The sequence below is a fragment of the Otolemur garnettii genome, unplaced genomic scaffold (genome assembly GCF_000181295.1).
Source record: "Otolemur garnettii isolate 467f Iridium unplaced genomic scaffold, OtoGar3 scaffold00007, whole genome shotgun sequence".
Taxonomy (NCBI): domain Eukaryota; kingdom Metazoa; phylum Chordata; class Mammalia; order Primates; family Galagidae; genus Otolemur; species Otolemur garnettii.
This window is the reverse complement of record NW_003852402.1, coordinates 21,070,372-21,082,576: the sequence shown is the minus strand read 5'-3', so window position 1 is coordinate 21,082,576 and position 12,205 is coordinate 21,070,372. Positions and strand designations below refer to the sequence as shown.

At 39.9% G+C, this 12,205-nt stretch overlaps 1 protein-coding gene across 6 annotated transcripts in view; it reads right to left on the bottom strand.

Moving 5' to 3' along the window:
• Positions 1–12,205, bottom strand: part of ANKS1B (ankyrin repeat and sterile alpha motif domain containing 1B) — a 1,028,517-nt gene that overhangs the window by 618,068 nt on the left and 398,244 nt on the right. For all 6 annotated transcript variants that reach the window (XM_023509216.1, XM_023509217.1, XM_012801222.2 and 3 more), the window contains exon 12: positions 3,854–4,034. In XM_023509216.1, coding sequence (XP_023364984.1) covers positions 3,854–4,034 — 181 coding nt within the window. The remainder of the gene's footprint in view (positions 1–3,853; positions 4,035–12,205) is intronic.

Here is a 12,205-nt window from a genome sequence, read left to right as displayed (position 1 = left end):
AAATGATCTTCCTTGGATTTATAGCTTGCCGAACTTCTTTCTGGGCTCAGCTCCCCGTCTTTGACTTCATAGATTCTGATTCCAACCAGTTTTTCTTCCTTTGTTCAGGAGCCTCTGACCAGGGTTGCTACCAGTCAGCCATCTTCCCAGAATCCATAAATGTCTACTTTAAAAGTTTTACTTTTATAATTGAAAGTTGTACTTTTTAATCTAGAACAAATCAGCACTGTGCTTTCACATGATTGCTAAGTGTCCGTCTAGTCTAAATTTTTCAATGTAATGTGGAGGTGATACATTACCTTAGGAGACCACAGGGACATGCTACTGAAAACCATTTCACCTGCCAAAAGTTTCCATTTTGCTTATTTAAAGGCCAGACGTGAAAATAGCCTGATGATGACTCTTTCTCCACACATTTCTGACGGTGCCACTGAGGTCCCGGCAGCAGTAAAATGTGGTAAGTCCTGACCCTGTCCCTCTGTGGGTCAGTGTCAGGGTGAAGGGAGGGCAAGGGGATTTGGGGACTAAATCTATCACTTCTCTGGCTTTTAATTTTAACAAAAGAAAAATAGTATTTCTACCTACCACAGACATTACTGAAGAAAATTCAAAACATTCATTGTGAAAAAAACAGTACTCGGGTTAAAATAAAGCTGAGAAAGATTTTACTAAAGGCAAGTACCACAGTACTTGTTATTCCTCCTATTTGAGGAATTTAAATCTGAAACTAGTCCTTCAAATAAGTGTGTTTTGAATAATAATTATATAGCCAGAGCCCATTCTGGTGTCCACACCTCCATTTTTACTTATTTATTTGTCACCCTCTGTAGAGTGCTATAGCATCAAAGCTCACAGCAACCTCAGACTCCTGGGCTTAAGAGATTCTCTTGCTTCAGCCTCCTGAATAGCTGGGACTACAGGTGCTCACCACAACAGCTGGCTATTTTTCTTGTTGTTGTTGTTGCAGTTGTCATTGTTGTTTTAGCTGGCCCCATGTATGTGGCCAGTGCCCTAACCACTGAGCAACTCACACATCCATTTCTTTTTTTTTTTCTGTCCGGGGCTGGGTTTGAACCTGCCACCTCTGACATATGGGGCCAGTGCCCTACTCCCTTGAGCCACAGGCACCGCCCTCACACATCCATTTTCTTTACACATAACATGCCATCTCTCATCTCCCATAGACCTGCCTCTAGCACACAGCAACCATCCGATAAATGCCAATGACCCAGGAATGAACGCTAGACTTGATGTGTTAACGTCATAGTTACTGCTACCACTACTAATTGTTACTAATGTTTATTGAACACTACACACTAGGCCCTGTGCTGATCACTTTACATGCATTACCACGCTACGGGGTAAGTTGATCTCATCAGTTCATCGTTACTATACTCCCAGAGGTAAGCAAACTGTAGCAAAAAGAGGTGAAGTCAGCTAGGTAAGGGGTTCGTTTCACAGTTAGTGACTGAACTCAGGCAGTCTGACTGCAGTGCTTATGATGGGCCAGAGACTCATTTTACATTCTAGAAAGAACGCAATACATATGTAAACAAGTAATCAACATAATGTTAAAAAGTGAATATATATGGAAAAAGACAATAGGATAATTAGATAGAAATGACAAGAGCAATGCAGAAAATAGCCAAGTGCATAAACTCTAGCACCAGGCATGAATCCCAGCTCTGTGTTTATGTTTCCTGTTGGTGGGTGGGTGTCTGTGTTTCCTTATCCACAAGTATAATGCCTGATTCGTATGAGAGAGGCTGAAATGCGTTGATACACATAAAATGCCTAAAGCAGGGCCTGACGTGAATGTTGTATATTTGCTTATTATGGTTCTTGTTCTTTTCGCATCTTTGTTATTATAGTTCTTGTCATGCTGAGGGTTTCTATTTAAGATACGTGGTCTGGGAAGGCCTCTGTGGGGACGTGCATTTGAGCAAAACCCTAAATGACAGGCATATGAAAATCTGAGGACAGAGACTCTAGGCAGAAGGAACCTAAATGCAGAAGCTCTAGGGCCAGAACGCCCAGCAGAAAAGGCCAGTCCAGGCCAGGACGAGTTTGCTCAAGGGGCTTTGCTGGCCATGGGGAGGGCCATGGATTTTTCTTACATGCTGTGAGAAGCTTTCGGAGCATTTTAAGCATGGCAATGACATGCTTTGATTTACATTTTCTAAGTATCTTTCTGGCTTCCAAAGAAAGGTTGGATTATTGCTTCCATAGAATATCAACCTTACCACTCCCATTAGTCATTTTTAAATCTGAGCTTTCTTCCTAGGATAAAATCATTTCCTGGCATTATTTCTGGAATATTTGTCATAGTGCTTTTAAAGGACTTAAGTACATGCGTGTGCATGTATATGAGTGCATGCACACACATATATATGTATACACACACAGCCTCTGAACAAAGATTATGTGGAATCTAAAATTGATATTTTATATGAGTCTAAAATTCTTATGAATTATACCTATTGGGTTTTATAATAGATTCGTATCCTTCTGAATGCAAGTTATTGAATAGTTTACTTATGTGTAAGTTGATCATACAAATTCGTTCATTTTTGTGATACCCAATGAAACCAGTCAAGAGGCAGGGAGAGAAAACAACCCAGGACATAGAGCATTGGCTGAAGAGAGTAATTCTCTACAAGCCCAGCCACTGAAGCTGCCTGCTTTAACCCGGAACCAGTTTTATGTAATTGCTACTGCTAAGACTCCGTGTGACATTGCTGTTTTGTACCAATCAAAACTTGCCAGATCCCCCAAACCTTACAGGGCCACAAACTTTCTCAAAGAGCCATAAGTGACATTCCTCTCTTTATTTGGTTTTAAAACCCCTAACCTTCTCTTTGTTCTCTGGACACGTTGAAGACCATTCTGAATTGCAATTCTTGACACCGCCCGGTATGTGTCTATGTCCCGCATTGCAATTCTTGATTCCCCACTAAAACTTGTAACATTTAGAGATTCAGCTCTACTTTGATAATTACTGTAAATTAGATATAAAGGGAGGAGATTCTGCAGGTGCCATTTACATTTCTGTCCTATGGCCTTACCAGTGATTAGTCCCCAAAGAAAGGAAGCATTGCAAATGCGACTGGGTGGAACCAGGTATATTTTACCAGCAGGAGTCGTTACTTTCCCGTATCTTACACTTGCCCCCAGCCTTATTCCCCCAGACCTTTCCTCCCCAAGTACACCTTGGTTTAAATAGGTTGGAAGTCTGCTGAAGCCACATTGTACAACTCATTGATACCAGAAAATCCTCATAGGAGTTCTCCAGCTTCAAAACAATTATTTAATAAAGTCGTCTGTTGAGACCACGTGTAGAGATGGGTAGACATCAGTGGAAGAAGAGCATTTCTAGGTCCCTGGTTATGTTTACTACCATGGTAACATCAAATCATCACCTTCAATATCTAACCTGTAAGGCCATCAATGCATTTAAAAAGAACATTATACCCACACTGACACAAATCTGCAAGTCACATATATAGGTGAACTAAAACCACAATGCCATTTGTTTGAAGACTCCTCTTCATTCCTCTAACTCAGTGGTTCTCAACCTGTGGGTCGCGACCCCTTTGGGGGTCGAACGACCCTTTCACAGGGATCGCCTAAATACATCCTGCATATCAGATATTTACATTACGATTCATAACAGTAGCAAAATCACAGTTATAAAGTCGTAATGAAAATAGTTTTAGGGTTAGGGGTCACCACAGCATGAGGAACTGTATTGAAGGGTCACGGCATTAGGAAGGTTGAGAACCACTGCTCTAACTCATGAAGGCTTTAGTCTTAAAAGTTAAAAACTACAGCTGTATAGAGTGAATTGCTTTACCTGTACGGTCGGGGCCTTCCTCCTTGACTTCTGTGGTTGCCGCAGAAGAGATGGGTGGACTAACGGGAGGGCTGGAGGTGAAGCCGGTACACCCTGCAGATGTGTTGATTTCGAAATATTCTTGGTTGTGATTCATTCGATGAAAATCCAGTGACGACACAATGGACGTGCGTTGTTTTGGCTAAAATAAAGGAGCAAGACAAAAGTATTAATAGGACCACGTTCACCTTCAGCCCCATCTCCCATTGATTTCAATTTTACCTAAGTGATGATTTTTTCCTCCTCATTAAACTATCTGGGTTTTACACCTAAAATTGGGCTTTACCAAGAGACACTAAATAATCACTTGATGAATTAAATGACGAAAAAATCATCTGATGAAAAAACTGTTTGATGAAAAAATATTATGGCATAGTTGATATGATAATTTAAGCTTTTCATTCGATTTCCCCCAGAAAATTGTAAAAATATAGTGCACAGAATTTCTCTCAAAGTTGCAATTTTAAGTCACCTTTCATTCAACTAACATTTATAAGCACCTGGCATTTGCCAGCCCCTGAGAATATAGACTCTACTAACAAAAGGGCCCTCCCAGCACTGAAGCATAATTAAAGCAGTTCTATTTTTTTTTATTCTTTATATAGTCCAAGGAATTGGTGGCATTAGATATTGTTCCCAAATACCATATGCTGAAATTGTGTCATCACAATTAAGTAATGTTATATAGATCATTTCTCTAGCAACTAAGAATATACTTGGTATTTGTGGTGAACTTTGATTTTCTTTTTTAAGAATTTTAATTAATCCCCAAATAGCAAGAAAAGTCAATTTCAACATAAAAGTTAAAATCATGGAGTAATAGAAGATATAATCTATCCCATATCCGTTGTCAGTAATGGATTATTCCTACCGCAGTTTTCGGCTTTTTTCCCCGTGGTTTTAATTATATTTGCTTTTTTTTCTGACCCAGCAGAGCTTCTAACATCACCCTTCAGAAAATCTGCAGCCTTTTTACCTCTCAGATGTGTGTATATTTCCCAAGAATCAATCTTAGCTTTTTTTAAAAAAATCCTTATCTATATTATTGAAATAGTAGCAATCCCTTATAATAATTACAAGAGGCTAAATGTTAATGATTTTGCAATAAATTCAGTTTTTTCTGCCTTACTTTCCTCAAAGTACAAGAAACTTTTGCTTTACAATGATAATAATTTCATTGCCCTTAAATATTTATTCATCACTGTCCTCTATACATTATTTTCCTATATTCAAACTACCCTATCTCCTCCAGTTCATCATTTTTGTCAAGTAGCTTTTATTTAGGCTGTAATCTATTTTTTTTTCTTTTCATAGAGACAGGGTCTCACTTCATTGCTCAGGCTGGAGTGTAACCGTGTGATCAGAGCTCACTGTAACCCCAAACTTCAGGGCCCAAGCTATCCTCCCTTCTCCATCTCTTGGCATGTTCCCTCATGCTTGAATAATTTTTTTATTTCTTGTGGAGATGGAGGTCTCACTGTGTTTCCCGGGCTGGCCTCAAATTCCTGGCCTCATGCAATCCTCCCACTTTGGCCTCCCAAAGTTCTGGGATTATAGGCATGAGCCAGCACACCCAACCTAGGCATAGCGTAAAATAGATAATCATATAGAAAATATCTGCATTTGACTCAGTTTTTTTAATAAAAAGGTATGCAAATTATCACCATATGTTCCTTTCTTTCACCATTGTGATGTAGTTGTAAAAGATGCTGAAAGGCATAAGTACTGTTATACAAGAAATTGCAGGTAACTTATTATTATAACACATCAACTCAGTGGATAGAATTCAAATTCGTACCCACACAGGACTCAGTTGCTTTTGAAGTGTACAACATCAGAGATTAATGTCAGGCTTGGTTGCCCATGAAATCTTTGTCCTTGTGGCTACTGAATCTCAATTTCACATTCAATGTCCTATCCCCTAGACTCTACGATAGCAATTAAAAAGGCACAAGCTACAACCCTGGCTCCAGTGAAAACACAGATGTGCCCATCACCCCCGGTTTTGTTTTATTTCACTGTGCTGTGGGTCTTTGTTTCACCACATGTACAGGCAACAGACCAAATTTCTACATTTCCATTCATATATTTTATAAAGGTCAAGCCAACTGATGTGTAGCAGAGGTATCTAATCCCTTCAGTTTGAAATGATCCTTAAAAATATGTTTCCAAATCCTGATCACCCACAGTTATAACTGCATTAAAAATACAACTTGTCATAGAGTCATGAAAACAGACTTTTTTTTTTTTTTTGCTGCACCAATACGTTCTATGAATATTTACTTTGTATGTCCTACATTGCAGATGTCATGGTGAGCACTGCAATAGGAATAGGACAAGTGAGACGCTGTCCCTGTTCTCGGTGTGACTGTAGACTCAGGGTGGGAGAAAGAACAGTGCAGGAGGAGGGGGAAGAGAAATCCAATGAATACGCTTCCGTTCCGTGCAGTGCAGTGATGGGGCTCCAGTATGCAAGAGCGCAGAATTTAAGGGAGCCAAAGGTGGGCCTTTCCTGTAGGGAGAAGATGAGAAAAGGATTCCAGAGGCACCTGATTCATAGCTGAACTTGATGAAGCAGAAGTGGTAGGCAGATGACAGAGGATGGGGAGAAGGAGAGTTCAAAACTGCAAGGAGTTCAGGGCAGCCACGGTCAGAGCATGTGAGATACCGGTGGGTTACAGACGAGCTATTGAAAGGTACAGAGGCCACATCCTAAAAGGTCTTACATGCCATGTTAAGGAGTCTGGTCTTCAATCTGAATTTTTAAGAAACCACTGAATCATTTCCAAGCCACAGGGCTTTGTAGTTAGGTTTGCATTTTAATCATCTCACATTAGCCATTTAGAGAAAGGACCGGCCATGATCAGACACGAGAGGGAAAAAGACTAGTAAGGAGGATGTGACAGAATTTCAGCCAAGACACAATTTGGTCCTGAAGTAAAACAGCGTCAATGGGATTGGAGATAGCAGATGCTTTTAGGAAATGCTAATGCAGTTAGTTCTTCAGGACTTGGCATCTGATTGGCTGTGAAAGTTGATTTTCAGGGAGAATTCTGGAGTGATTCACAGATTTCTCAGTTGGGTAGATGCTGGAAAGTAAGTTTTTATGGGTAACACAAATTTACATACCCCTGTACCAGAACAATACAGGGTGTATGCTTGTCTACTATAGAGACCTGGTTTAGACAGACTGCTTTGTACATGCTTATGCAAATCTATACAATATTTCCCTTTTTTTCTTTGAGCAGAGTGCTATGATCTCACTCTAGCAAGCTTCAGAGAAAATATCTGGGGTAGAAGCAGACCAGTGGAATTCCAAAGGGAAGCCACCGAGCGGTGATCATCTGACCTCATTCTTTTTTGCTTCTTGAGAATTGTCTCCTGGTTACTATTAACCAGCATCAGGAACATTGAGGAGAAAGTCTTTGCCTACACTCTCTGAACATCTGAGGTGGTAAAAAATGAAAATCGTCGTATTTCAGTCACGTTCTAAGGTAGGGGTTGGCAATCTATGGCCTGTGGCCTAAATCTGGCCTTCTTATTTCTGAAAAACAAATTTTATTGGAACAACTACACCCATTGCCCATTCATTTACTTAGCGTCTAAGGCTGCCTTCACACTTTAATTATAGAGTTGAGTGGTTGCCACAGAGGCTATATTACCCACCACGTCTAAAATATTTACTGGCTGGCCCTTCAGAGAAAACACAGGACCACTATTGTTTCATGGGATCATTTCACACATCAGTTCAGCGCTCACTACAACCAATACTAAGAATTCCCTTTGTTGGCCTGACTTGCATTTGGGTTCAACCATGTGACTAATTCTGATCAATTGGCAGCTGGTAGATGTGAGCCTTCTTTCCCCTTCTCTTACACCGCAGACGATGTGGTTACAAGATGAAGGAAGGTCATGTACCCCACACTGGGATTCATAAGAAGTTCAAGTAAACCTCCTTTATGTCCAGCCATTTATGCATAGGTCTGGGTGTGTCTGTCGTGTAGTCAGCATTATTTACCCTGACCAGCACAGAAGGAAATAGTTGAGAGAGGCAACACGGGTAGGTAGCAGAAGGGCTTCAACTAGAAGGCATAGTGATTTCTTCAAATCCAGAGGCAAGTGGATAGTGAGTGCCTCAAAGCACAAAGGACAGAGACAGAATTAAAGAGAAACCTACGTGAAGGAATGAAATAATAGAAGTAGGAGAAAAGAACAAAGAAATGGCGGCAATATGAAAAATGGAATTAAAGAGATGGATCTCGGATGTTTATGTTTTATTTTAATCATACTCATTTGTGATCTACTCAAATAGAATTCTGCTAAGCCCTTCAGTAGAAGGAAGAAAAAGTGTTTGTACAAACTCCCTGAAATCACAAAGGGAATTTGCCAACTTTCGACGTGTAAAATGAGTTTCCCCTGTGTTCCTGCGGCTCCTCCTTTCTAACACATCCCCCTCCGTGGAGGTCCAGAACTTCTAACACCCTCCTTTTCAAAGGACTTGCTTCTACGCAAATTTACTTAATAAAAGTTAGGAAACTGCAGCTCAAGGGCCAAATTCAGGCTTCTGTTTTTGTAAAACCTGTGAGCCACGAGTGGTTCCTGTATTTCTTAATTGCTGAAAAGAATAATAACACCAGAGACACATGAAAATTACATGCAACTCAAATTTTCCTGGTTATAAATAAAGTTTTACTGAGCCCCAGCCATGCCCATTCATTTCTGTAATGTCTCTGGCTGCTTTCCTGCTACCAGAGCAGAGTTCACTAGTTATTATAAACCTTATGAACCATAAAGACTAAACAATTTTACCATTTTACTCTCTGGATCTTTTTCTGTTTTCCTTTTTTTTTTTTTTTTTCTTTATGAGACAGGGTCTTGCTCTGTCTGTGCTGGAGAACAATGGCATCATCGCAGCTCATTGTAGCCTGGGCTCAGGTGATCTTCTTGCTTCCGTTTTCTAAGTAGCTAAAACCATAGTCATGACACCATGCCCAGGTAATTTTTCTCGTTTTAGTAGAGAAGGGATCTCTCTCATTCTCAGGATGGTCTCAAACTCCTGAGCTCAAGTGATCTTCCCACGTTGGCCTCCCAGAGTGCTAGGATTACAAGAGTGAGCCACCATGCCTATAAGCTATATGGTTCTCATTCTTTACAAAAAGTTTATGACCCCCACTACAGAGTGATGAGGAATGTCTCTCAGGAGCTGAAATTCAACAGACACAGGAACACCTATGACGGAGTCAGGGCCAGCCACACAAAATTATTGGAACTAGTGCAGCATGACAAAGTGGGACCTCTTATTCCAAAAGAAGGAGGAAAAAGTTTTCCTTTTTCCCACAGTCTCTCTCTAAATCCATCAGGGTGTTTTTTATTTGCAACTTCACATCTTGCTCCCTTGGGCATGGGGACACTCCCAGGGTAAGGGCAGACCCTCGCAGGCACACAGGGGCTCTGCCTTGCAAGTCCAAGGGCATCTAACCTCAACCCTTCCCAGGCTCAGGGACTCCCTGCTGTGTCAGCAGTTTCTAGTGGGCCAGAGGCACCAGGGGTGGAGGAGCGAGTGGCCAAGAATCCCACCCAGCCTGGTGGGGAGATGGTGGGAGATGGGGACAACAGATAAACCGAGACTCCGAGTCCCAGCACATGCTCCATTATCCACAAACTTCACTTCCATAACACATTTCAGCGACAAAACCATTCAGAATTTTAGATGGCTTCCAAAGAGCACTCAACCCCAAGGTGGACCCCACAAGGCTGTAAGGGACCCACATGGGTGAAGCCAGCTCGATCTTGGTTAGAGATTACCATCAAGGGGCTAACATGGGATTTTATTAGAGTCACATACAGGATGGGACACATTTCCAACACTTATTTTAGACTCTCTTCATCAATCAAAATGTATTATCATACGAATATTTTCTTGTTAGGTAAAGATAAATACAACATATATTGATGCAATATTAGGAATTTCATGGCATTCCTACAAGCTACATAGGTGTGATCCATATATGAATAAAATGAGAATGTGTAACTTCTGGCTAGGAAGAGATTTAGGTACATTTTCTTCAAAATTTTCTCCAGAGTAAAATCTAAGTTTCGAATATTCACTTTCGTGTTTCTTCCTCTGTTATTTTCGAATTACTTAAACTCATGGACCTTTTAAAAAATCCACTTACTTGGATTTATTTAAGTCGATTTTAAATCATTTGAATTCACTTAATTATAAAAAAAGATCTCTTTAATCTCTTAATAAAATGTCAAGTAGGACCAGCGAGACACACTGATGTCATTACAAAGAAAGAGAGGTGCTAACAAAATCAATGGTGATATTAAATTATCTGGGCAAAACTAAGGTTCAGAATAAGTTAGCAAAGAAGAGTGCTGAGGGTCGGGAATTTAGTGGGTGACATCAGTAGAAATATGTGGACATAGTAAGCTTTTTAGACACTGGGCCCTGGATAGATCATATCAATACAGAGCAATGTCCTGTCAAATCAGCAGGAGTAAAATTAGATGCCTTTTTTAAAAGGGGTGAGTGGGGTGATAAAAATTGTCAACTAGAACTGTAATATTTACTTATAGAACCTTAATTAACCTGGGATATGTTGTGTATATGACTATGGATTAACATATACACACATACATACCCATCTTTTATTTAAAGAGATATATTATAAAATTGCTAGTATGTTTCTAGTAGTTAACATGTAACCATATGTGTCAAGTTTGTTAGATGGAAAATCTGCAATATGTATTTCTTCATACATTGAGTATCTTCACACAAGTTATTGAAACCTCCATTGAGAACACTAAGATATAGACATGAGAGGGGAATAAAAGTTTTAAATTTTCTTCTAGTTTTAATAAAAGTGTTCATTACTTTTGGACTCAATGTAGACACTAAAGTACTACAGAATATTTTGACCGCCAAACCATGGATTTTGTCCTCATAGAAGTTTCCCCCTATCTTGCAAAGATTGCTTCCTGAATTGGGCACTTCAAATACTTATACATCAGGGCCGGGCGCAGTGGCTCACGCCTGTAATCCCAGCACTTGGAAGGCCGAGGCAGGTGGATTGCCTGAGCTCACAGGTTCGAGACCAGCCTGAGCCAGAACAAGATCTCATCTCTAAAAATAGCCAGGTGTTGTGACGGGTGCCTATAGTCCAAGCTACTTGGGAGGCTGAGGCAAGAGAATCACTTAAGCCCAGGAGTTTAAGGTTGCTGTGAGCTATTACCCGCCCCCCCCCCAGCACTCTATCAAGGGTGAAAAAGTGAGATTCTATCTCAAAAAAAAAAAAAAAACTTACACATTAATACTTCAGAGTTGCTTATGTCAATTTCAAATGTGTCCAAAATTAAAAGGTGAGACCAGCTTTATTTTTCACATTGGCAATCTTTTTAAAAAATATAATTTTAAATGATTTGTTTCATTTTCAGAACAGCAGGAAATAATTATGCTATGGATTATAGAAGATGAATTCTGAGCAGCCAAAATAAGAAGCACATATCACTGTGGGTGAAAGAAGAAATTTTTACAAGTAAAGGTGCACATTGCTATTTTATTTAAAAATAATAAAAATAACAATAATAAGATAGAGTGCTGGCCCCAAATGCCAGAGGTGGCAGGTTCAAAACCGGCCTGGCCAAAAACTGCAAAATAATAATAATAATAGCTTAATTTTAATGTTTTAAAATTTTTCTATAATTGATTCACATACAGTTGTAAGAAATAATATATATAGATCTCCTATGCCCTTTTTATTCATTTCCTTCAAAGTTAATTTCACACATAAAACATCACGACAAGGATTAAGAAACAGAATGATTCCATTGCCACAAAGATCCTTCCTACTCCCTTACATAGCTACACTTATTTATGTGTGGCCCCCACCTTGACCTTCACTCCTGGTGGCTGCTGATCTGTATCATTTCTATAACTTTAACATATCGAGAATCATATAGTATAGAACCTTTTAGGACTGGCTTTTCTAACTCAGCGTAATTTTCTGCAGTCATCCCAGCTGTTGCATAGAGCAGTAGCTTGCGCCTTTTGATTGCTGGGTGGTATTCAATGGTATGGTTGCTTAACCATTCACCCATTGAAGGACATCTGGGTTGTTTTCAATTTTCAGCTATTATGAATAATGCTGCTATAAATATTTGTGTGCAGGTTTTTGGTGAACATGTTTTCGTTTATCTGGGATAAATTCCCAGGAGTGCAAACGCTGGGTGGTACGATATGTTAAACGCTTTTCAGAAACTGCCAAACTGTTTTCCAGGACTGCTGTGCCATTGTACATTTCCACCAGC